This window comes from Passer montanus, unplaced genomic scaffold, assembly GCF_014805655.1.
Source record: "Passer montanus isolate IOZ18808 unplaced genomic scaffold, ASM1480565v1 scaffold230, whole genome shotgun sequence".
Classification (NCBI taxonomy): Eukaryota; Metazoa; Chordata; class Aves; order Passeriformes; family Passeridae; genus Passer; species Passer montanus.
This window is the reverse complement of record NW_024366927.1, coordinates 100,423-126,255: the sequence shown is the minus strand read 5'-3', so window position 1 is coordinate 126,255 and position 25,833 is coordinate 100,423. Positions and strand designations below refer to the sequence as shown.

At 44.1% G+C, this 25,833-nt stretch overlaps 1 protein-coding gene across 13 annotated transcripts in view; it reads right to left on the bottom strand.

Moving 5' to 3' along the window:
• The window catches only part of JADE1 (jade family PHD finger 1), a 45,799-nt gene that overhangs the window by 5,827 nt on the left and 14,139 nt on the right, over positions 1 to 25,833 (bottom strand). For 12 of the 13 annotated variants that reach the window (XR_005627605.1, XR_005627606.1, XM_039710778.1 and 9 more), the window contains 8 exons: positions 17,595 to 17,677; positions 14,084 to 14,241; positions 10,900 to 11,087; positions 7,593 to 7,804; positions 6,751 to 6,918; positions 5,405 to 5,521; positions 2,193 to 2,723; positions 515 to 632 (listed from right to left, as the gene is read on the bottom strand). Coding sequence is in view for 11 of the 13 variants with exons in the window: in XM_039710778.1 (XP_039566712.1) it covers positions 515 to 632; positions 2,193 to 2,723; positions 5,405 to 5,521; positions 6,751 to 6,918; positions 7,593 to 7,804; positions 10,900 to 11,087; positions 14,084 to 14,241; positions 17,595 to 17,677 (1,575 nt within the window). In the remaining 2 variants the exon portion in view is untranslated. The remainder of the gene's footprint in view (positions 1 to 514; positions 633 to 2,192; positions 2,724 to 5,404; positions 5,522 to 6,750; positions 6,919 to 7,592; positions 7,805 to 10,899; positions 11,088 to 14,083; positions 14,242 to 17,594; positions 17,678 to 25,833) is intronic. The other variant, XM_039710783.1, reaches the window with a different exon arrangement.

Genomic DNA, 25,833 nt, shown 5'->3' with positions numbered 1-25,833 from the left:
CTGCATGGAAGCAAAAGAGTTCAAGTTAAGCAATCCCATAGCTGTGGAGATAAACACCAGTTTGCAATGTACCTGTTTTAACTCTGCTCCTCATGCCTGACGTGTGCACATCAGAAATGGGTATTTGGCTGCCTGTCCTGCACTTTTAGGTCACAGCTCTGTGGCTATGTCAGGGTTTCACAGCATCCTGCTGGTGTGGTTTTATATTCCTGTACCTGCACTTAATTGTAGCAAACATAACTCCTCCTAACACTCCTCTGTCCACTAAGACAAAGACACTCCTCAGAGACAGAGGCAAAAAGCAACAGCAAGTGGATCTCCCTGATGCCATCTAAAATATGGTTTATTAGTTACTCAATAGTTCAAGGATAATCTGGCCACTGCAGTGATTTTGAAGGTATTCATCTTTCTGAGGAATTAAATGAGAACAAATGAGGCCCTGTTTGTCCTTCACAGCCTGTAAGCAAACCTTGTCCCTGTGCTCTAACACGAGGAAGGGAACACTGAGGCATACCTGAAACTCTTTCTTGTTCCAACTGCTTTGCGTAGCTATTGAATATCTGTTCCTGAACTTTGCAAACAGATCTCTTGATTTTTTCTCTCCGTGTCACCATGTAAGTGAGGTTACGCACCTGGAAGACAGCAAGGGCATGGGTTTTACAGGAATTGTATTCCCAGGATATTGCCCTACCTGTGCTTTGAACTCATTCAGCTGGAGTACTGCACACCTTTTAAACAAATGGTGTACAATTAAAATTTAAACCATTTAAATTTAAACAATTGAAATTTAACTACCTTCAACACAATTCTTAGAGAACAGTCTGTTTAACTGACAAATTATCTGTTGAATTGACAGGCAATTTAATTGACAGATTATTCTACCAGATTTGGAGAACCACAGCACAGAAGTAACTTCTACAAACACCTGAGTCACAGACATGCAAAATCTAGGGAACTGTTGGAAATCCTTGAATGTGCTCAGTATTTAATATTTCCCAGATGAGGGAATGACTGAAAAGTACAGGAAAATTATTCTAAGGCTGCTCTCTCAGTGGTGCAAGGTGGTGCCCTGTGAATTACAGCCTTCTGGTCTGATCTGGAGAAATGTAACAAGTGTGTTTGTTTTTGCAAAGGTCCCTTTTTTAAAATCCAACTTATCTTGAATGTACAATCAGTGGGAACAGAGTAGTAAAACATTCAAATATTACTAAAATCACATATCCTGTTTTGACATCGCATTTAGAAATGGAAAGGATACACACAGCATAATTTAAGATCCAGAGAACATAGTTACAAACTCTAATTATTTAGCTGATCAAAGAGAAGATGACAAGTAAGCTTGAGCACATGGAGCAGGAACAAAAGAGCCCAGGTAGCAGCCAGGATCTGGGCCATCTGAACAGCTACAGAAAGGCCATGGGCTGGAGTTGAAACTAGGAGAAAATTCAAAAGAATAACTACAGCAATTCATTGTAAGAGTAATTAGGCATCAGGATCCTTTACAAAGGATGCAGTACATCCATGAGCACCTGCTGTCCAGATTTAAAGATTAGACAGTATTATGAAAGAGAGGCTCTGGTTCACCTACAGGTTACTGAGGTAGGACCTCGTGAGCCGGCTTTCGTCCATGGCCTACATGAGCCACGTGCTGTAGGGACATGAAAAACTAATTTCAGTGTTCTTTCTGGTTCTAAGAGCTCTTAAACTAACCCAAAAAGAAAGAAATTCAGGATCAGATGCACTTATTGAAACACCAAACTGATCTTATTGAACTGTTATTCAAAACCTAAATAAATCAAACATCATTTACCTCCCAAACCTACACTGATCATCCTACTCTGGTGTGCCAATGAAAAACAGATCTGCTGCAAATCAAGGTAAGTTTCATCATCCTTTTCACTGGGTGAAAGGAGCATGGAAAGCCCTTAAAAGCTGAAAAGGCTTTAGCTACAGTACAGTCCACAGCCATCAGAGTTAATCAGTAAAAAGGCCCGAGCAAAAACACGACAGTTGCAGGTGATTGAATGCTACACGCCAAGACCTGCTGGCCCCGTGACTGACCTCTGTGTGCAAAGTGCAATTGCTGTGCTCTGGAGAAATTTAGTGTTAATGGCCTTGCCTGACAGCACAGCTGTGAGCACGGTTTGGGAACTCAGCTAACTGTGGCCAGCACAGGCAGTGCCGGGGCTTACCCGCTCCAGGTCCTGCCGGAGGTGCGTGAAGAGCTGCAGCCTCCTGAACAGAACATCCTGCTCCCGTTTAGCCAGATTGTCCTCCTCATCCTTCTTTGGGGTAATCAAAGGCTTATTGAAATTGGATTTCCTCTTCAGTTTCCAGTACTGGTAAAGGAATTCCACCGGTTCCTCAGGCAGCCGCAGCACTTTGGCCACTTCCAAAGATTCAACAAAGGTGTAGAACTCGTCCTCCAGCTGCTGGAGCTTCTGCTTGCGGAAGCTGACCCTGTGGGCCTCCTCCTGGTTTTGATCCATGCTGTGGAAAGGGTCCATGTGGGCAGGAAGGGAGGTGTCCTGAATCCCATTCCTGTTCTCCTGAGCTGGGCTTTCACTCAAAGTCTCAGCATCCGCTTTCTTGGTGGAGCTGTGCTTGGGACAGTAGGACTTGAACTTCACCTCGTCGTTCTCGGCCAAGATGGTCTTCATCTCCAAGCCACGGTCAAACGCGCAGGTGACGTGAAAGGCTGTTCTGCAGTTCTTCACTGAACACTAGAGAAAATAAATTACAATTAACCAAATAAATACTAAAGTTAAGAATCCACACTGCCTAAAACTGTTGGAGAAGTCGGGGCTGCTTTGGAAGAAGAACTCTGTCACTGCGCTCTGCTTCCAAGCTGCACGTGCTTCCTTGCTCCCTTTAATTAGACTTAGTGCTTTCAGGCCAGGCAAGGATCAAGTGGCCTAGAGGGACAGGAATGTTTAACCCCCCTCCAGCCCCACTACGCCATTCCATGCAGAAAAAGCCACAAGAGGAACGCTCCTACTGACACCAGAGCCACTTGTGTACAGCACCGTTACTGAAGTAAAGTGTTCCCCTTTGGAATGTGCCAGCACCAGGGGGAAGGAAAAACACTGTGGTGGCTCCAGGCCAGTCTGAGACTTTTAATTAAAAAGTCTTTCCCAGCACCTGGACCCATGCTATCCAAAAGGCCTCAACCAAAGGGAATTTTTTCCCCCGTTATCCCAATTTTATTATGTCAAATATTAAATCACTGTCAACCATTACTTCACTTCACAGCTTTCACTTCACCTTGGAGAGGAGGAGAACAGGAAATTCAAATGTTGTCATTCTTCTTCCTACTCAGTGAACTCAGCCATCAGAGAGTGATGGGCACTAGTTCAGCTGATTTAGCACTTCATTTCCACTATATCTAACTTCCTTTTGCAAAATGCTATCATACATACCACCAGCCACCAGCTGAAAGGTTTAAATACATATAAATATGTATATATACACAAACACACATACATATTTGTCTGGACCCACTCACACCTCTGGTGAACAGGATTTAAAGTGGAAATGAGCACTGGTGTTCCTAACTAGGAAACAAAACTATGTTTAACCCAAGCCACCGACCCTGAAAGAGCAACAAAGTGGACTGGGATGTTTATACAATGCTTTGTAAAGAAGCCAAATCTCTCTCTACTCTGGTTTCCCTGCTCAGGTTGACTCAGCAGCCAGATGGCTTATAAGGTATGGCAGGGTTTAAACTGCACAGGTTTCAAATGAGCAGCGTTTAATAAAAGCAGCCTATTAAAGGACTTAAAAAATACCAAAGCATCTTTTGCCCTTTCCTCTCCTACTGACAAACAAGCCAGGAGCATCCCAACTGGAATACTGGGCAGTACAGAGAAGTGCTTTAGCCATAACTAGCTCTTACTGCAGCTCATGTTTTGTTGGGAGAAAAGGGGAAAGCCTGTCTCACCGGGAGGAAATCTGCTGAACCTGGGGGAATAAGCAATCTTGCTTTTCCCAGCTTATTGCAGCTGCTCCCTGACCAGCCTGGCGCACACTTCCAGCTGCCACTTTTCCTAATTGTTGTGCACATAGCAGAAGGTGGCCTGGAGAACAGACGAAAACAGCTTCAGCTACGTAACAGCAGCCAAGAGGAAGGGGATGGCTCTGCAAGGAGGGATTATGGTTGCAAATTTATATGCTGTGGACAGATTTATTTTCTCTAGTTAACACTTACTATTTCATACATTCCTCACACGGAAGTGGCCTGTGATAGGTTTCACTGGAACTACTGCAGTGTTGCTGATTTACAGCTCTTCCTGGCAGCCTCAATCAAACCACTTGGGGCAGAGGAAAAAAGGGAAATAGATATAAACTCATTTCAAAGCAGGGTAGGACTTGAGCCATGTTTGTGCCCTAATGCTGGCTTGACCACCGTGGATCCTGTAACACCAGGCTAGCCCCAGAAGAAAGGGCTCCACCTCAGCCTCCTTATGAGACTGTAGTGTCATCCCTCTCTGTCTCAGAGAGCTTCCTGAGGATTGTTTTGCTGCTGGAAGTGCTCTGAGGATCAGGAGCATCACCACAACGCCGAGCTATGTCTTACTGTCTTCTCCTGCACAAGCACAACATTGCCCCAAATGGGTCACCTGTCCTTACACTCCCTTGTGGCAGTCATATTTTCTGGAAAAATCCCTTTGCCCAGGATTTCTGTCCTGGGAAGCTGACAAGCCTCAGAGAAAAAGGAAAACAATATTATCTCATTTGCTTCTCCTGTGTTTTGCTGCTTTGGAATGTGGTTGGAGATTGTTTCATTGGTTTCATGTGAATTGTTTTGACTCATTGGCCAATCAGGGTCAAGCTGTGTCGGACTGGAGAGAGTCACGAGTTTTCATTACTATCTTTCCAGCTTTCTGTCTGTATCCTTTCTGTATTCTTTAATATAGTATAGTTTAGTATTCTTTAGTATAGTAATCTTTAATACAATATAGATCATAAAATAATAAATTAGCCGTCTAAGAACATGGAGTCAGATTCATCATTGCCGTCTTCGTCTGGGAACCCTGTAAATATAATATTCCCTCATCATTTACTCTCAAGTAAAGGACATCAACATCTTGTCTGCTGTCCCAGAGTCTCCTCTTATAAAACTCTGAGGTTTGGTAATATGTTTTCTCAGTCTTTATAGATTTTTAAATTTTTCTTAAAAGGATTATTTAACATTTCTGAGTGGTTTTCCACTGTAAAGGATCTGCAGGTGCCTTACAGCTAACAACCCAAAATAAATATGCACATGAAACAACACTGCCCAGTGTAAAATGCTGTGGTGCAGATCAGGTCAGTTACATCCATGGTAACAGCCAGCAACACATTCTCCTATCTACTGAAAACTGACAAAAGAAAACAGATGTGGATATTTGTGTGGTTGAATTACCTGTATGGAAGCTCCAACTTTCTCATTACAAAGGCTGCACACCAGTGCCCACCTACTGCTGGGAATGTGGGAAACTTTTGTGATGGGTTCCATTTTTTCAGGGCTGCCAATGCTCACCTAAGAGAAAAATGGTCAAAAAATTGGAGCAACTATGACACTGTTAACTGAAAAGAGAAACAATTTTATTACAGGAGTCAAATTCCTTGTGTGTATACACAACTTAGTTTGTCCCAAATTCCTCAGTTTATCAGAATCTAAAATTCTTTATAAAAAAAAAATCCGTTTCTCACTTTGTGAACAAACCAACCAGTTTAAAGGTGAAGCCCACCAATTTAAGATTATCATACAGGATGAGCACTTTGACTATGAGAACTCACAGGAATTCTGTCAGATTCAAACTTTCCTGATTCACCTTTAATGTTCTGTTTACAAAGTGAAATGGTATCTGGTGTCCTTGTTAAATGAGCTTTGCCAGCAGCAAAGGCCTCATTTTCCAAGGCCTAATTCTGATTGACAAAGGGGATTTAATTTGTTTCTTTACAGGTGAAGCATCATCCCCTGCCAGACTGTTTACCTAACCAAGAAGCTTTTATACTTCATTTTGAAGTTGAACAATGCTTTAAGGAGGTTTTTTCCTCTCCCAAAATCCCAGGACCATCACCTGTGGAGTCCTTGCTGCTTTTTTTGCCAGGGTCAGGATTAAATGTGCAAGATGATATGTCTTGTTCAGACTGAGATTAGTTTTATCTATATTATTTTATCTATATTTAATATAGATATTTATCTATATAAAATATAGATATTTTATCTATATTTATTATTTTACCTATATTTATTAGTTTTTATCTATATTACAGTCTCAAAAACCATGAGTTTTAGAGCACTTCATTCTAACAAACTAAAAATTAAGCACTCTCTCTATACAAGGCCTTTAAGGATAAGCTGTCCAATTAAGAAATGACACCTAAATTATTTTTAACCCAATAACAAGTTACTTTTAACCCAATAACTAATCACTCGTGTCCTGCAATGAGGACTCTTCTGTCCAATTACAAAACACCACCCAAACCCATGAAGAAGAAGGTGAAGAAGGACCAGCCTCCACCCTAAAACTTCCATCCTGCTTTGTATATATTACTATAATCTAAAATCATAACCTCTAAGTTTTCCACCCTGTGATATTACACACTTCTAGTCAAACTACACACCCATAATCCCAGTGCTACAATTTTTACAACTCAATTTTGCAAGCCTTTCTCCGCGGCCTCAGGCCAAACGCAGCCTGCCAGCAGAGAAAGCCTACAGTTCCCAGCAGCCAGGCTTCCAGCAAGCAAAGCAGCACCCACCTCTGGAATCCAGAGAGCACAGCTGACGTGCACCCACTTGGTGCCGCTGCGGGTGGGCTTCATGGCGCCGCCCTTCTTGGGGCACAGCAGGCACTTGGGCCGGACGCCGAGCGCGCAGGTGCGGCACAGCCAGCTGCCCTCGGGCACCTTCAGGATCCCGTAGCACGCCTGTCCCCACAGGTAATGGGGCAAAGAGAGCAGAGCACACAGCACGGTGTTTCGTTGGTTACGCACAGCCTCGCGCAAACCTCACTGTTGTTTTTACTCAGAGGGAAAAGTGGAGATGGCAAATAATTAAGGGCGCGTTTTTCAGAAAATGTCGTCCTTACGGAGCCTTCTGTCCCAATTACCATTGGCTTTAACACATTTAAGTTGCAGGTTTGATGTGGTCAGAGAAACCCTACAGGTCTGAAAATACCAACTTGGAAATACCAATTTGCTTTGCGTATCTTGTGGGGTAGACACTTGTACTTAGAGCTGTCACAGGCCTAGTCCTTTATCATTACTACAAAAGCAGGCAAGTAACACATGCCAGAAAATGTGTTTCCTGCTCACCAGACAAGTTTTTCCAAACACTGAATGACAATAGAAAGTTGTTAAAGCTGGGAAGAAAGGACAGGCTGATGGGAAGGCACCTGCCAGAGTAAGAAGCATCCATGGAAACGGATAGGCTAAAACTGTATCTCTTCTTTTACATTAAGAAAGCTTCTGAACCACCACAGAAAGGTGACACACAGCAGTGCTTCCTTAGCACAGCTCTCTGGAATAAGCCCCACCTGTGTCCCTACTGATTGCCCTTTTAGAAAAGTTTGTTACCGCTTGACACCATGCTGCTGCCATACCTGGTGCACACAAATGTTGCATTTGTCACAGAACACCATTTCATTGCCATCCTCCCCATCTGGAGACTGACAGACGTCACAGACGACATCCTCGTCGTACTCAATGCCCAACCCCTCCTCCGTCTCGATGGCGTGGTTCATGTTATCGTAGCAGCGCTGCTCAAACTCCTCCATCACCCTTTCCATGGTGTACTCATCCAGCTCCAGCATCCCTGCAGAACAGCAGTTGGTCACACAGTTCAGGAAAAGAGTGATAACCATCACCACAACCAGCTCCACCTTCTTTCTGAACAGCTGAGCCAATCCCCCTGCAGACACGTTTCATTACTAGACAATCATGCCTGTTCCAGCATAAACCAGGGAAATTAAAAAAATGGCACAGTTGTCCTATAACTGTATTAAACTAACAAAAGTGGAGTGTCCAAATCTTTCAAATTCTAAGCAAAACTTTCCAAGACTGAATCTGGCTTCCTGGTCTTGTTTTCATTTTTTCCTTCTGGGACAGCACCATCTATGGCTTTTGCTCCAATTTTGCCATCCAGATGTTGACCCTTTGATGAAAGATTTGGAAGTATTTTGAACCAAAAGTGATGGAGTAAGGAGAGAAAAATCAATGACAAAATCTGCTATGATACTTGGAGGGAATCTGCAGTTTCTAACAACAGTTGTTAGTTTATCCGAAAGTTCCAGCCCAACAGGACGCAATCCCAACTGAGGTCTTTATCAGACCCTACAACTATAAATTAATTTGTTTTAAAAAGTGAAAAAATATAATAAATGCAACATCAAATCTGGGACAATAACTAAATGTGATATCTAATCTGAAATTTGCTCTTTTCCAACAGCATCCATCAGAAAATTGTTTATGGCACACAGCTACAGACCCATTATGTTGTGGTATTTTATAATTAAGATTTGTTTAAAAATTGAAAGGCCTTCCTTCTCAGGCAACTCCCCCAGTTTATATCCTGGGCATAACCTTTTGTCATATAGCATATCGCTTTGGTCAGTTTGGGTCACCTGTCCTGGCTATGCTCCCTCCGAGTTTCTTTTGCTCACCTCCTCCCTGACAAAGCAAGAAAGAAAAAAGGAAAGAACAAGGAAAAAAAGCCCCTGACTTAGGATAACAACAGACCCCAAAATATCGGTGTGTTATCAACACCATTCTCATTACAAATCCAAACTACAGCATTGTAACAGCTACTGAGAAGAAATTACTCTATTCTAGCTGAAATCGGGACAGGCAGAAAGGAGATGGCAACCTCAGGATGGGTGTTTTAACAAGAAAACTCTCAGCTCTCCCTGTGAAAAACTGAGCCAAAAAATCCACAAAACAAAGAATAAAAAACTTCTCTAGCTCCTCCAGATCAGAAGACAAGCACTCCACAATAGTACTTCCAGCTTCCCTTGCTGACAGGTAAATCCTTGCAGCAGGGATCAATTCATCCCATGCTACCCAAACTGAGCAGCAGAAAAGTAGCAAGAGGGAACATCCAAAATCCTGCTGATGAAAGGATTTTGCCCTGCAACCCAGAACTGCTGCACCAGCAAAGCAGATGAAGGCAGGTTTTACACCAGCTTGCAACTGAATTCTGTCTGCTCTCACTTGGTAAGTGACCCTTGGAGATGTGAATGACTGCCTGTGCCTTTGCAAGGGTCACAGAAAAGGCAGCAGGGGTTGCAGCTCCTGTTGAGGTGTTCACAGTCATTCTTTTACAGAACCACTGCATGTTCTCAGTACCTGAAGCACTCCTACAGGGATCAAAGAAAACACAGGGAATTCATGGCCCCAGGGACACTATAAGGAAGTGCTGCAGGTGCAGATCAGGAAGTAGCTCACTTTTCAAATGCCTATTTGTAGTACCTGCAGTGTGCAGTGTCTGACCAAGCACCCATGTTTCAAGACCCCCAACACTGCCTGGTACTGACAGAAGCATTTCCTTCCCTCTGCATACAGCAAAACTGAGTGGGTAATGATTTAGAGCACACAAACTCCAAGAAACTACACCAAAACATGAGATCCAACAATTCCAGCTGTTCACTGTGCCATGTGCACCATGTACTTTTAAAGGTTATGCTGGTTTAGCAGAAGGGGGATCCCTGCAGAGATACAGATCTGCCCCTCTTGTGCTGCTCACACATGGCTCCAGTATAGGAGCCATCGTCTGGTTTTGGCAAAAAACAGATAGACTGGATAGAAGGATACCAAACAAACAATAAAAAGTACATTTTTCCCCAGAGAAAAGCCAAGGGAACTTGCTGCTGCTGTTCTCTTGAAGATAAATGGAAAGGTAACCTAAACTCTGGAACTGTAAACTGAAATCCTCTAAGTCCAACACTAAACCTGAGCAGGGCTGATGTGAGACCTGGAAAAAAGGCCTGGATAAGAGACCAGGCCAAGACATCATCTGTTTCTTTCATGTATTGGTTTAAAAAGGAGAAACAGTTATACATGGTCATTTTGTGGTTTACCAGTTCTTCAGCCATGCCACCTATGGGCTACAGCCAGGTAAAACATGTTTGACTAAACTGCAGCCCAAAGGAGGAACTGCCACAGTGCCAAAACAAAAACCAAAGGTGTTCACCAACATATCCAAACCTCTTCCATCTGGCACAGCATTTCCCTCAGCCAAACAATGTAGCAGAAGTTCTGAGCTGACTTACATCCTATTCAGTTCCACTGAAATGCTCTCCTGAAGCACTCACCTTACCAAGGTAACATTCCAGTTTGCCCCTATCCCCTGTCCTCTCCCTCACACAACTCATTCTGCAGAAAAGCTCCCCTTGTGACAGCTCTTCCTCCTGCTTTGGAGCTACAGCTCCAGTGAGGCTTGGGAGCTCACTGGAATAAATCAGTGCAGGAATTCCTTCCTGTCCCATTCCCTGAGCCACTCAGCTGGCACAGTTTATCTAAACCTGCCAAACAACTTGTCTTGCCTTCTCTGCACTGAACACCACCAGCTAGAATGATGAAATAGGACTACCAGGAAAAACTACCGGAGTGGTCTGTCTCTCTGACGTTCCCTTTGAGAACCAAGATGGCAAACTGGGAACTTTGTGAGATGGAAAGCACCAGAGAAAGAAACAAAACATGTGGCCAGATTCTGACCAGGTCTAAGCAGATACAACAAAGGAGTTATAAAGGCATCTATCTTAAGGTTTAATCACAGCAGCTCTGCTCACATGGTTACTCACATGATCTCCTCATACTCAACTGCTTCTTCCCACTGCCGCCTTCCCTGAAATTATTCTTAAGACTGCCAGCTTTCAAAAGAAACAAAAACGCAACAAATCCCTCACTGCTCACCCATTTCTTTGAATTCCTCATTGGCCAGCTGCAGCCATGCCACGTCCACGTCGTTGAGGTCGTAGCGGCACACACTGTCTGCCAGGGTCCGGATGTCCACGTAGCCCAGCTCCGGCGGCTCCGCGCCCGACGACACGATGAACTTCCTGGGCCGCGTGAAGGTGACGGCTTTCGTCTCAGACACCACTCTGGAACAGACGAGGCAGGCAGGCATGAGGAGTGCTGAGAGGTTCAGCTCTGGAGGGTTCAGAATGCGTTGCTCTAAGAGACTAACAAGCAGCAGCCACCTAACCATCCCAGCAATCACCTGGCACCTCTGAGGTGGGAAAACAGCTCCATGCACTTCCAGAACTGATTGGGGGTATTGTAAGAACTTAACTGGAGTTAAGAATTTAACTGGAGTTGTCTAGAAGTCCAATTCATTGCCAGAATTCTAAATAAAGTTAAATATTAGAGGACAGAGCTGTGCTTTCTCTTACCTGAAATTCACACTTGTTTAAAGCCAAAGCAGGGATGCTGTATTTTTACACAGTGGCTGCCATATGTACACACGTTAAACTCTGGTCTAAGACTTTTTTTTAAAATCAATCTGTTTAACTAAAATACTGACCACAAGAACATTCATGGAAAAAAGAAGCATTCCTGGCTGTCTCAGTAGAGGACATTGCCCTTTCTCTTAGACAGCAGCACACACTGAAATTGAGCTTGGATGAAACCCGCTTCACAACACAGCCCCTGTCCCCCCAGGAGCAACAGGCCACACTGCCAAATGCCTGTCTCCTGCACTACCACTGCAGGTGATTTTTTGGGGTGCTGGTGCCACAAGGGAGGAGACTGCATCAGCCTGTGTCCCTACAAGGAGCAGGACAGCCTCCATACCCCACTCTATTCTGCCCCCACCTGAGGTCCAACATGTAAGCTCCTAGCAGAAACCCTGATCTGCTGCTGCTGTATTTGCACTAACAGATCTCTGTAAATCCTCTACCTGTTTCAGTGTTACACATCCCTCAAGCTTCCCCTCCTTCTAGCTTATTTCAGACAATGAGAAATGGTGAGCAAGAGCCAAATGCCAAATTTGGAGCTTCTGAGGTGCTGTGAAAAACACAAACGTGAATGACCTTGCCAGCCTATGTGCACTGCCCAAACTGTTTCTCGTCATACTGCACAGTGTTCAAATGTTACAGACTACTGTGTCTTCAAAGAGAATGTAATTTAAACTGAGCACTTCACTCCAAATCTACTTTATCATAAATTCCTCCCGGAGTATCTCTCTGTGGAAACCATAACCTCTGGGCAGCACCCTGCCACAGTAGTGGCACAGAAGAAACAAGCACAGTGACTCTGACCTCAAAACCACTCCCTTTCCTGGCTTTATTTCTGGGCTACGAATAAGTATTAAAAAAAAAAAAAAAAAGGCAACCCTTACTACACACTGAAAGCCATTGAGCTGAATTGTCATTCTGAGCACATGTTTACAGTGAATCTCCACACAGCCTGGCTCCTGGCTCCTGCTCCTCTGCCCTCACCAGTCACTACCTTTTATTCACTGCTATGCTCCTTACCAGCACCAGCTCCCTGTACAGCCTTGGCTCCCATCCTACACCAGCCAGGATCTGTCTATTGCTTATTCCATGTACAGAACTACCCCCTCCCTCCCAAAGTCAGGCTCGGAGCAGTTCCTGCACTCCAGCAGCACCAGGGCAGGGCTCTCTGAGTGTTTTGTGAGGGAGCAAAGAGGCAATTAGCAGGCACCAGTGGGCCCCTCTGACCAGCACGTGCTCAGCACTAGGACTACACAAGATAGCTCAGCAGAAAACAAGGAGTGGTGCCTGCTGTGCCAATACCTACAACTGTGATGCCTTCTTTCCCTGTCTCCTACCATCTTAAATTTGGAGCAACATCTCTATTGGCCTTTGGCAGAGAACAGCTCTCTCCTAAGTCAGTACCTGGACCTGCTATAGCCACCAAAGCCCCTCCCTGACAGACAAAGGGCAGTGACCCCCTGGGAGGTTTTTCTTCTGCCCAAGTCCCCAGGTGTGTGGCCCTCCCACAGCCTTGGGAGATGCTGAACAGAGGAATCAGAGAGGAGCATGCAGTGTGAGTGCACATGTACTCTGTGTGTGTGTGTACTTCTGCAGGGATTGGGAGAGGTCAGTGTGGAACAGGGACAGGGGTGTTCCCATCTCCTACACTGCAGAGCAGAGAGCAAAATGCCAACTTGTCCTTGGAGCTTCAGGTCCACCCCTTTAGGAGAAGGATGGACAGGGTTTCCCTGATGTGCAGGTTAGCCCCTCCTAGTGGGGCACTCTGCAGGTGGCTGCACAGGACAAAAACAACACTATGCAAACTTTCCTGAGGCCCCCTTAATCCAAGGCTAAAGCTGCAGATACAGACCTTACAAGAAGCAGTCAGTGTTCCATCATCACAAATTTTTGGCTGTGTATCAAGGATTGAGCTGCTGTGGTCCCACCAGCACTGGTGGGTGATTAAATGGCAAAAATCCTTGTTCTTATTTTCTCCAACCCCTACTAAGCATAAAATGGGCTGCAGCACACTCCTGCCCTTAGAATTGCAGTGTTTAATTTGAAACAGGAAATAGTATCTATGTGTAACAAACACGGCAAGGAAAATAAGGGGCTTTTGGATAAGAGCTAGAAAATCTCACATTATTTAGTTACATGAACATCTGGAGGGTTCTTAAAACAGTTGAAATGTTGTACAATCATTTTCTTAGGTTAAGAAAAAGAAATCACCAAAAAAACCCTATTAAAACAAAATAAATGCTGTGTTTTTTTCTAGCCCTTAAGCCTAGTTTGTCCAACTGTTCCTTGAAAACAACCTATGGCTTGGAAATAAGCAGAGGGAACACCAGTCAAGGGCCCTTCCAGCAATGATAAGTGAGCTCAAGTCTGGCTCAAAAATAGAAGCAATTTTACGGTTCTGTCATCATACCCCATTGCCAAAACCAGTTCTCTGACATTTGTGTTTCATATGGGCAGAACAGGCCTAACTCTTGACCTCTCTGACCATTCCAAAAGGTGATGCCAGGTTGCTCTTCATCTCTGAGAGTAGCACACCTTCCTGGCTGGGCACTGTGCAACAAAGCTCAGGAAGCCAAGGCAACGTAGACATAAGCTGCCAGCACAAACATGTGTGTATTTGTTCCCACTCCTCCAAATGATACCTGGCTACTGGTTCTGGGATGGTCCCTGGACTAACTGGCACCTGAACTCCCTTTTCCCACTCCTGCCTCCAGGGATCTGCCAGCACATAGTATTCCTCAGGGTTCAGCTGGAAGGAGTCATGCAACTTCATGGCAGTGATCAGGTCCGTTCTGAACACCTGCAAAGAGAGTGACCAAGAGAGAAAAACAGAGACACTGACATTTGATATCCACACTCCACCATTCACAGCTTCAGGGAAACCACGGAGCACGCTGGGGAACAAGGTCACTGTACCAGCAGTTCACCAGCCCAGCCCACTGCAGGCCAGGGATTGGCTTCATGGCAGGGAAAGGGTTGGGAAGGCACAAATACTGACAGGATGACTTCCACCTAACTGCACTACAGCTCCTGGAGCTCCTCCTGCACTGGAAACTTCCTCTAGAAGGCGTTACCCATTTTCACCTCCATACTGGCTGCAATAAAAGCTGCAGGAACTCCGAGTTGTAAAACAGCAGCACAAGGAAGATTCATTTTTGCTCCCAGGCTTTTTTGGAATTTTTTTTTAAAAATTATTGGAGGTCTGACTCATACCAAGACATTCTAGAAATTCCCTGTGGTAGAAATCAAGGCGTGACTCCACCATGAACAGCCACAAGAGGAAATTCTAAGAAGATGACTCTTTGTGCAAGTACTTATAAAAATAAGAAAGAGAAAAAATAAGGCCCAAACTGGAATTCTGGTGGCAGCTCCCCATTCAGCACAGGTATTTATTCAATCAGCTACAGACACCTCTGTGTCACAGCTGTAATTTTCCTTTGCCTTTGCAAAGGCATCCAGCTCTAAAGCCAGCAGGATGTTTGGCAACCTGTGGGCTAGCAGTCACGAACAAGCAGCCATGCTGTCTTCAACAAGCCACAGAATGAAATAAAAAAGGGATTCACTACTGTGGCAGGCCTGCTGTGGCAGCTTCAGCCTGTTGGCATTGCAGAAAGCCAAGTGCTGCTATCACAGGCCTCCCAACTACAAGCCTGCACTTGCTGGCACGAGTTCCAGCCCTTCCCACCCCCTGCTCCCTGCAAAAGGCAAGGCCCTCCTCACCTCCACAACACTAACTACTCCATGCCTCATTCAAACGAAAGGGTTAAAAAGCAGCCAGGTGACAGAAGATTAGCACCACCAAGACAAGAAGACACAGGTAGAGCTCTCTGCAGACTTCTCAGTCAGTGATGGTCAGAACCAACATCCACAGAGCCCCACACTGCAGCTGCAGCAGAAAAATCTCTGGATTTTCCGGGCAGTGCTCCTAGACTCCTTTATAAGGCTGCTAAGGGGGCAAAGTGACCCATCCTCCCGGCCCCAAAGCAATGGCCATGCTGTCACCTCAGCCCCAGCCTGCTGCTGCAAGTAGCTGAGGCAGAACCAGATGTGCACAGAAGCATCCCAGGCAGCCACTTCCATCATCCACTACACACACACCTGAAAACCCCAGGATTTTTGGGAAGTATTTTAGTGTATCTGATGGCTAATTACACTTCTGAGAATGTTTTCAAGTGTGATTTCCCTTGCCACACTGTGCATCTTGAAACCTCTCCTCCCTCCCCACACACACATACTGTCCTGCTTCTGTCTATGTATGTTTCTGTTTCTACTCTGGTTTTGTCATTAAAATAGCATAAAATCATGACAGTTTTCTTAACACTTGTCTTGACATGTTCAGAAAAAACTGCCAATATTAAAAAGTAAAGAAAAAGATTGCCATATGAAGAAGGGGGTGAATGCTGGTAATGAAATATAATGAAATGTTTAAAACAATTAAATTACAAGTCCTGTGAGGCTTCAATCAAGAAATGAAAAGTAAGCCACAAAGTAAATGGGCTTACAAAACAAACAAGCACAGCTGGTCAGGGGATTCTGCACTTTTAAGTGATTTGTCTTAGAGCAATCAAAAGTCAAATTAAAAGAAGACTAAAAATATAAAATGGGACACAAACCTTGCTCAATCTCAGAGCCAAAATAACTCAGGCTCTTGGATAAATTTGTCACAAAACTCCCTCAGAAGCAAAGCTAATGCAGCACCTGACAGCCAAGAAACTCCTTCCCAGGCCAGTGGCCCCATGACACCATTCTTTCTGCTCTAGCTGCTGATGCAATCAGAGTGCCTGGAGGAAAGCAGAGCTTACAGAACTGCTGGCTCTCAGAAGCACTGAACACTTCAAAGCTAAAGGGTGAAATCCTGGCCACGCTGAAGTCAGTGGGAATTTTGCCACCAAGCTCAATGAGCCCAGGATTTCACCCAGGGGAGTTCCTGAGTGTCACTCTCCTGCCAGGAGCGAGCAGGGACAACACAGGGTAGAAAGGCTGGGGAGCAGAGCTAAAGGAAAGCACAAGAGAAGCTCATCCAGACTGAGAAAACAGGAGAGAACAGCACAAAATTGCAAAGATTCTGACAGCAAAAGCAAGGTAAGGGAGAGAAGAAAACAGAAGCAAACAGAAAACCAACAGCAAGACTCCTAATTATCTCAGATGATTTCTTGATAGCCTTTCATGAGGTGGTTCTCAAAAGCAGGTTGAGGGGCTACTTCTAAGGGATGCACAAAAGCCTATAGCTAACAAGAATAAATTCACCAGGGATCTCCACACTGGCAAAAAAAAAAAAAGGTCTTTAACAGCCAACAATCAAAGGAGTTTGGAAACCACCAGTACTAGGCATAGTTTACACTGAACAACTAATGGGATTCTCCTTGTGAAAACTCTTCTCTGAAACTTAGGTACACTGTCATTAGGAGATTAATACAGCAGTGTTTCCTCCACACCACTCACTAATGTGTAAGGAATACATGTCCTGGGCAAGCACAATAAATGAGAAATTCCATCTCCCAGAGCTAATCCTTTCTTTGCAGCTTCTACAAAGTCTTCAGTATAGTATTTTGCCTGAAGACAGGAAGATTCAGCAAGAACATTTCCAAATAAATGGATCACATTTTGTGTGTTACTAACAGCTGATCCAACCTGGAAAGTTCAAAGATTTTTATCTCCCCTGATAGCATTTCTTCAAAGCACTAGACAAGACAGAACTGTCAGGAAGCAGATTTCTAGTTTGACAAGCACTTTAGCGAAGATCACACACACCAAGCCCCAGTACAAACTATGAAATAAATGCACCTAATGTAAATTTCCACTGTTCACAAATCAAGCTGCAAATAAACCCCGATGCCTAAAATAGCACAAGAAAGACTCTGAAGCTATTCTGAAGGGGTGTCAGACTACAACAAAATTCACAGATAGAAACTGGTGCTGGCAGTAGCTGTGCCAACAGCTGAACTCTCTAATCTTCAGGGGAATGGGGAGAGGGGAAGAAGGGGTGAGGGAGGGGAGGTGTGTGCCAGCCAAAATGTAGGGGAAAAAATTAAAAAATAAAAAAATAGTAAATCAGAAAAAAATGGATCCATTAGCAGAAAACATGTATGGATATATTGTGTGTACAGGGACTTTGAGAGATGTAACCAAATGCAAGTCAAATTCCAGAAATACCTCGGAAGGCTTCCGGTCTTCATCTCTGGAACATGAAGTCCTGCGACGTTGAGATCTGGAATGCTGGGACCAGGTAGACAGACCTAGGATACAGAAATGATAATTTGCAGGCTTCTGTGACAAACCCCCAGAAAACTCTTTCAAAATGAACCAGAAAATAAAAGCCACTCAATCCTAAATTTCTGTGACCACTCTCCTGGCTGTGTTTTGTTTCTCATTTCCCAGCTGAGGTGTGCCTGTACTGCACTTACCTGCCTTCCACCCAGCATTCCAAAAAAGCCACTTCATACCATCCTTCCCCCTGAGCATCAATAAGTGACTTCCTGCAGATTAATAACTGACCAGGAGCTCTGCCAGCAGCCTGGGATGTACTCTTTGAAGCTAATGTCCTAGATACCTACACTGGTTACCTGATTTCTGCTGTCACAAGCCTCTGCAAAAAGAAGCACACTGCCACACACACACACACAGCAGAGCCCACAGAACAAGCTGTAGCTTCTTCTCCCAAGCAAATTTCCCAGTGTGGCTGTATGATTTTTGCCTGCATAATTATTCACTACATTCCAAACAAATTATACCTTTTTGCGTTGAAACTGTTTGACAGAGTCTCTGTCAGCTTTCAGAAATATTGTAACAGGAGGAAAGGAAAGAGACAAAGAATCTGCACTCCTTTGACAAGATAGTGCTTTGACACCAGAATGTATTATACCTGTGCAAATCAACTAATTTCAACACAGTGAGATTTACAGGTACAGCAGGTATTTTCCACTGCCAACTACCCAGCAGCAATGGGAAAAAAAAAAGCCAATAAATCTTTCTGGGTTGCAGAGACAAAGGACTTGTACTAGGTCTACCTGGTAGGGAAGCTAAGACCTATGTCACTAAATCAGAATTTGCAGATCTGGACATTAATTGTAGACAAATTGCAGCAAACTGATGCAAAAGCCTTCCCACACTGCTCATTCCTTCACTGTCTGTGCATAAACATGGTAGGAGTAAAAAGGGTAAAACTACAGTCTGTAAGAGCAGCACAACCTCACAGAAACCTCTCAAGGATCAGAAAGCCTTGTTCAAACTTACACAGGATGGTGTAAGTTCTCTATTAAAAATGTTAAAAAATAATTTTAGAAGTGAAGTAGCTGTTCAACATTTTCATTGGAAAGATATGACTGAATACATTATGTTTTAGTTATCTGTTTGTCTTCTCTTTTCAGTCAGTGATACATTAAGAAATCTGCCCCAATAAAACCTCTCTGGAACACAGCAATGAGTAACAGACATTACACAGCAGATGCATAATGGTCAAAATTGAAGCAATGTTCCCAGGAAATAGCTAAAAATCTTATCTCCTGAGGTAAGAATACAGAGAGGATCCTTTTAAGCAAATATTCGTGTTTTAATATGAGAGAAGGTGAAGTTAATGGCACTCTTCCTTTTTTCAATGAAGGGAAATAAAAGAAGGAAAGAAAGAAAAATAGTGACTGTTATTTATTAACCTGTAAGAAAAGCCTGACTTCCACGATCATTTAACTACCATTCCATTTAATTGTTCCCTTGAAAACTGAAGAAGAAACACAAGCAGGAGTACAAACTTCTTGTGAGGATCCTATCAGACCATCCTCAAGCCTTATTTAAGGTCAGAAGGGAATAAGTAAAATCCCTCACAAAAACTGTGAGATGTACAGCTAAAACACATGACAAAAATCCAGATTTATTTCCTGTAATACAGCAATGTAAATATTAACATTTTAACACTCAGACAGATGTGATTTCTTTAATCAACAGCCTCCCTAGAAGACATACGCCACATACACACCCACACAGATTGCTATTCAGTTCTCATGGGTTCTGATATTTTCCATTGGCAAGACATTAATATCTGACCAACTTGCTGCCACTGAGGTGTTCAGTGAGTTAAACCACTGCACCTGGAAATTTCCAATTCTTTTGTAGATCTGAGTGGTTTTGGACACTGTTGGACCTGGGAGAGAGAGCCTGCCCACAAGAGAAAGAATTAGAAACAACGAGCTGTATTGGCAAGGTGTGTGTGATTCAAGTTTCTGTGAGAGATGAGCTGGTGAGTCTGGAAGCTTTAACACAGCTGTTCCCACGTAAGGAAAGTATCTGGCAAAATTAGTGTAGTGGCACTGTGATATATTTCTGGGTCTTTACCAGTATCCTTCAGTTCAGCTCTGATGACAACTTATCATAAACTGAATTTAAAAAGAAGCATGGACAGCTTTTTCCAGGTGCCTCTCATGCCACAAAGAAGCTACAAAGGTGAGGAGTAAGACAATCCCTGCCATATTACCCATCTCCATTTCCTCACTGTGTCATCTTACACATCAGAACAAGTGTCTTAAATGCACACTTCTATGTCCATGTACACAAGGGTTTGGTCACTGGATTAATTAACTGTTCCACGTTTCACAAAAGGGCAATTAATTCTTATCATCAAAACCACAGGAGCTTCATTTTAAATTATTTTTTAAGTGCTGTATGAAAGCACACTACATAAAAATTCTATGCGTAAGAGACAAGGCAAACACAGCCAGCCTTCCTCGGGATCTATTACAATGAGGTTTGGTGGTTTGTTTTTGGTTTTTTTTCCCACTGAAAAAGGAAAGAAAGTTTCTCAGATAGTTCTGTAACAGCCTCTTCCTTGCACACAACACTGGCGAACTCACAGTGGAATCACTATTACTGAAGGGGCTGCTGGATTTTTCTGAGCAGTGTAAACTGCATAATACTAGGAGAAAATGGTGGAAGAATTCCTCATGGGACTGAGGTTTTACTACACGCTGCAGCTAGCAGATGACCTTTGGCAAGGGCTTCACGTCAATAGGGAAAACATTTACTCACTGAATAAACAAAGCCAGACTCTAAGCCTTGAATTCAGATTCAAACCAGCACCACTGCTTAGATAAGAAAGGAAGAAATTGAAAGAGCCAGCGAAATGACAGCAAAATATCCAGCCCGTAACAGTACTGAATCTACTTACTTTTGAAATTCCAGGGTTTCAATTCTGCTCCTATCAAAGCTAATGGGAAAATGTCACTGTCTTCACCAGCGCCAAGCCCCTGAATTTCCCAAAGCCCTCATTAATAAGCCATCCACCCACTCTGCCTACACCAAGAGAAGTGCAGGAGGAAAATTAAGGATGTTATTTGTCTATTAAGCATCCTTTCCATATTTTCACTCTTAATCCAGAAAAGGGACCTCAATGAAAGCAGAAATTCACAGTCCATTACACCTGCTTCAGTGGTTAATGATCTGATTTGTACATCTGAGTGCATGAAGAACCATCCCAGGATTACACAGAAGGCAGAATCTACTCTGGTCAAAACAAAACACAGGATGCAAAACAGCTCTTCTGTACCATAACAAGCACATGAACCTAGTTCTGTTATTTCAGAAACGTTCCAGACACTTCACCAATATCATTCTCTTTCATTAAGTACCCAAAATCACTGTGTTCATCAAGTTTTATGAGTACTAGCCCTAGTCCCAAACTGGATTAGGATCACCAAGACTAGAAAAACAACTAAAGATCAAGATAAGAGTTAAACTCTTATTATGGTAAAATAGAATTAATTTTTTTTCTCAAAAATCGTAAGGCAAGTCTGAATCACTGGAATTTGGAAGATATAAAAGTTCTGTAAGATACTATTATATACCTCATGGGAAGAATGAGTTTCACAGCAGATGGAAAAAGTGAGATGTTAAGAGAGCCCATGCTACCACAAGCCATGTGAGAAACAGTAAATAAGAAAAATACACAACTCCAAGGCATGAAGCCAAATACAGGCATCCAAAACATGCATTTCCATCATTGTTAAGACATCAGAGATAAAAGGTATCTTATTCAGAGATACATGATCACAGCAAGTCTAGGATGAACACAGTAGCCTACCAAGCATCATCACTCTGGGAGAAAGACCAAGATCATTTGGATTCTTCTACAGTTCAGGTTCTTTCAGATGACCAAGGTGTTTGTGGGTTTTAAAAGGATTTCATCACTGAGAACAACAAGAGAGGGATCCTACTCCTATCACTTGCTCTTAGTCTTCCTTTGGCATTTATCTACTTAAAGACAAAAAGCAAGAAGGAATCCCAAACCATGAAAAAGGTGTAATCCTCAGCAAGGGAGGCAGAGCTCTAACACACCACTGGTGTTGCAAAAGACTTCTCAGACTCAAACAGGATTTTTTTTCTGTTCCCCAAGGCTGCTGTGAACACTTCACACTGTAAATACAGTGTTCTTATAATACTGCCACAGGGTGTATGTAACACACACGCCTCCTGATAATAAAAGAAAGCAATCAAGGAGTGTGCATTCTTTTTCCCCACTTGTGAAGAACACAGGCTTCCCAAAAGGAAAAACTTAATCAATTTTAACTGCATCATTTTATTAAATGATCTGTCAAGAATACGTTTTCATCCCAAGGAAAAAAATCCAATCAAAACAGAAAATTGCTTGGAACCAATAAAACAATTCAAACCCTCAGGGAATTCTACCCCACAACTAATACACTGCTCAGCATGAGCAGAGAAGTCTCAGCTATTAGGTATCATGCACAAGGCTGTTGTAAAGCCACCTGTAAGGCACCCAGCTGTGTCCCTGGAGAGCTACCTGCTGCTCCAGCCTCTGAACACTTCAAAGCCTCGGATCCCACGGTAAATACATTGCTGCTACCCTGCTACACAGCACAGCAAAGCAGCCCTGACACAGATCCATGTCTGCCTGTCACTTCTGCTTAGCACCAGCTTTTCCAGATGCCTGTGCTGCTCTGCAGCTCACTCTGAGACCAGCGAGATGCCGCTGCCAACGCTGTCACTAAGATCTACAGCCCGAGGAGAAAACAGAGGTGCTCAATCTCTCCATTTAGTGCCTGGCTCACAACTCCTTACAGCAGGATCGCCGTGCCACTTAGAAATATCTCCATGCTTGGACCAAATTCCAGCACAAAACAAACAGAAGCAAACTATTCTGTGGCCAGTTTCCACAACATCAGGTACAGAAAAGCTGGCTGGGCAGAAGTCTTCAGGCTTTTTCACAGAGAAAGCAGCATGCAAGCAAACACCACCTAAGACACCATTTTACAAAGCCAAATTTCCTTTCTCACTTTCCTGTTGCTGGAGGGCTTGCCCATCTATCTTTCTTATCTTTATAGCATATTATAATACAATAATCTCATCCAAGATCAAAACACAAGAAGCAATAGCCTTTTATCTCTTGTCAACAGCAATGCTCCTTGAAATTTACTATCGGTTGACAACTCCCCAGTTGCAGCTGCTGAACAATGCGTGGATCCATACGATCTCTGCAGTGCTTTACAACACCACAGCACAAGTGCTCAGTCTCTGACACACATAATGAACCATCCCTGCAGCTCCCTGCCACAGCACTTTAACACAAGTTGCCACCTGTCATCCCTTTCCTCAGTAGCACTTGAGTTTTATCATCTCACAGAACACACACATAACCACGCACAGGCACATGTCATTCTTATAACAGGAATTCCTAGACATCATCTTGTTTATCAGCACAAGACCCAAATGCCACTCGAGCCCCAGACCAATTCCCATGGTAGCCATGTTTTACCACAACAGTTTTAACTCAAGTTTATTGCAGGTTATCAAAGTCAATTTGAGCACCTCCCATTCATAGGCTGGTAACATGATGCTGTCAAGGCCTTGAAAGTCCAGTGCACTTAGGTGTACTCAATCTAGCAGTCTTGTAGAGAAAAATGAATGTGCATCCCCAAAAATGAATCATGGTATCACAGAATGTGCTGAGCTGGAGGGGACCCATCAGGATCATGGAGTCCAACTCCTGGCCCTGCACAGGATGAGTCCCAAGAGTCACACCATGAGCCTGAGAGCATTGTTCAAATGCTTCATGAACTCTGTCCGGTTGGTGCCGTGACCACTTCCCCGGGGAGCCTCTTCCAGTGCCCAGCCACCCTCTGGGTGAAGAGCCTTTTCCTGATGTCCAGCCTAATCCTCCCTGGCTCCCTTCATGCCATTTCCCTGAGTCCTGTCCCTGGTCAGGAGAGGGAAGAGATCTGTGCCTGGCCCTCCGCTTCTCCTCACAAGGATGTTGAAGACCACAACATCTCTCCTCACTCTCCTCCAGGCTGAACAGATCAAGCGCCCTCAGCCACTCCTCATACAGCTTCCCCTCCAGACCCTCCACCATCCTTGTGGCCCTTCTTTGGATTGCTTCTAATAGCTTAATGCCTTTTATATATTGTGGCACACTCATACGCCCCCAGCACTGGAGGTGAGGCCGCCCCAGTGCAGAGCAGAGCAGAGCAGAGCAGGACAATCCCCTCCCTTGCCCAGCTGGCCATGCTGTGCCTGATGCAGGACACAGTTGTTCTCCTGGCTGCCAGGGCACTGCTAACTCACATTCAGCTTCCCCCAGGTCCCTTTTTATGGCACTGCTTTCCAGCCTCTTATTCCCCAGTCTGTCCATACACCCAGGGTTGCCCCATCTGAGGTGTAGAATCCTGCACTTGTCCTTATTGTCCGTCATATGGTTGAGCATTGCTCATCTCTCTTATTTGCTGAGGTCTCTGCAGAGCCTCTTTGTCCTGAAGGGAATTGACAGCACCTCCCAATGAAGTGCCTTCAGCACATTTACTTAGCATTCCTTCCAGCTCCGTGTCCAGGCCATTTAGGAAAACACTGAAGAGCACAGGGCAAGGATGGAGCCCAGACACCAGCTGATGTCACCCCATTCCCTATAAACCTCTGTGCCCGACCCAAGAGCCAGTGGTTCACCCATCATGTAACAAGGTTATGCAGCTGTGTGTTGGACATCTTGTCCAGAAGGATCTTGTGAGAGATAACAACCAAAGCATTGCTCAAGTCCAAAAAGATTGTATTTACTGGCTTTCCTAGATCAACCAAGTAGGTCACCCAGTTGCAGAAGGATTCAGCAAGCAGGACTTTCCCCACACAAAGTTGTGCTGGTTGTGACCAATGCTGGTTGTGTTATCCTACAACTGTTTTTCAATACCTCCCCAAATAATCTTTTCCATGATTTTACCATGATTAAATTAGTCTTTTCCATGATTAGGCACTGAAGTGACACTGACAAACTGTAGTTTCTGGGATCTTCCTTCTCATACTTCTCGAAAATTGTGACAGCATTTGCCAGCTTCCAGTCAGCTGGGATGTCTCAGGATTCCTGAAACAGTTAAAAATCATCAAGAAATGTTTTTCAGTGACATCAGCTAGCTCCTTGAGGATTCTGTCATGAATCCCATCGGGCCCTATGGATTTGTAGGGATCCAGCTGCAGCAACAGATCCTGCACAAGTTCAGGGTCAGCTGGGAGTTGATGATTTTCACCATCATGATCCTCCAGCTCAGGGCACTGAGAGCCCCTTGGTCCATTCATCAGCATTGAAGACAGGGGCAAAGAATGCATTAAACCCCTCTGCCTTGTCCATGTCCATGTTCCTGTCCCTGTCTGTGAGGTGACCATCCTCATCCTGTAACAGGCTGATGCTATTTCAATATAGTGCCTTTTGTCATTAATGTATTTAACAAAACTCCTTATTGTCCTCCCACATTTCTGGCCACCTTCACCTCCACGTGAGCTTTGGCCACGTGAATTTCTCCCTACAGTGGCAAGCACCATCTCTGTGCTCTTCCCATGTCACCTGATCTTGTTGTACTGGGAACGCACCTTCCTTTGGCTTACATCCAAGAGGACATCCCTGTTCAGCCCAGCCAGTCTTCTGCCTTGCCTGCTTGACTGCCAACAGTTCAGAACTGCCTGCTCCTATGCCCTTAGGAGGCAGTGTTTAAAAATTGACAAGCACTGATGGACCCCAGCACCTGCAAAAAACATTTTCTCAGGGGACTTTATTTACTAATTCCTTGAGCAGCTATGTGGCCTGCTCTCCTCGTGTCCAGAGCTGTGGTTTTCCTGGTACTTTTCCTCCTGTCAATTCTTTTTTGCTGTCAAACGATGGTGATCATTATGGGAAGTCCCCTTCCTCAGATGTGATACCCAACCAGGCAAGATAAGCCTTTCAAATCACTCTTCCAGATTGCTCTAGCAACTTCACCACAAGCCACTCTGCCCCACTCAGAGTAACCTTTGCAGGTAAGGCAAGATGCTTGTTCTTACCATCTGCCATCACTCACCAACCCTTTTTCAAGGGCACATAGTGACCACTACTCTTGCTGCTTTGCCCAAATTCTGAGCACAGCAGCTACAT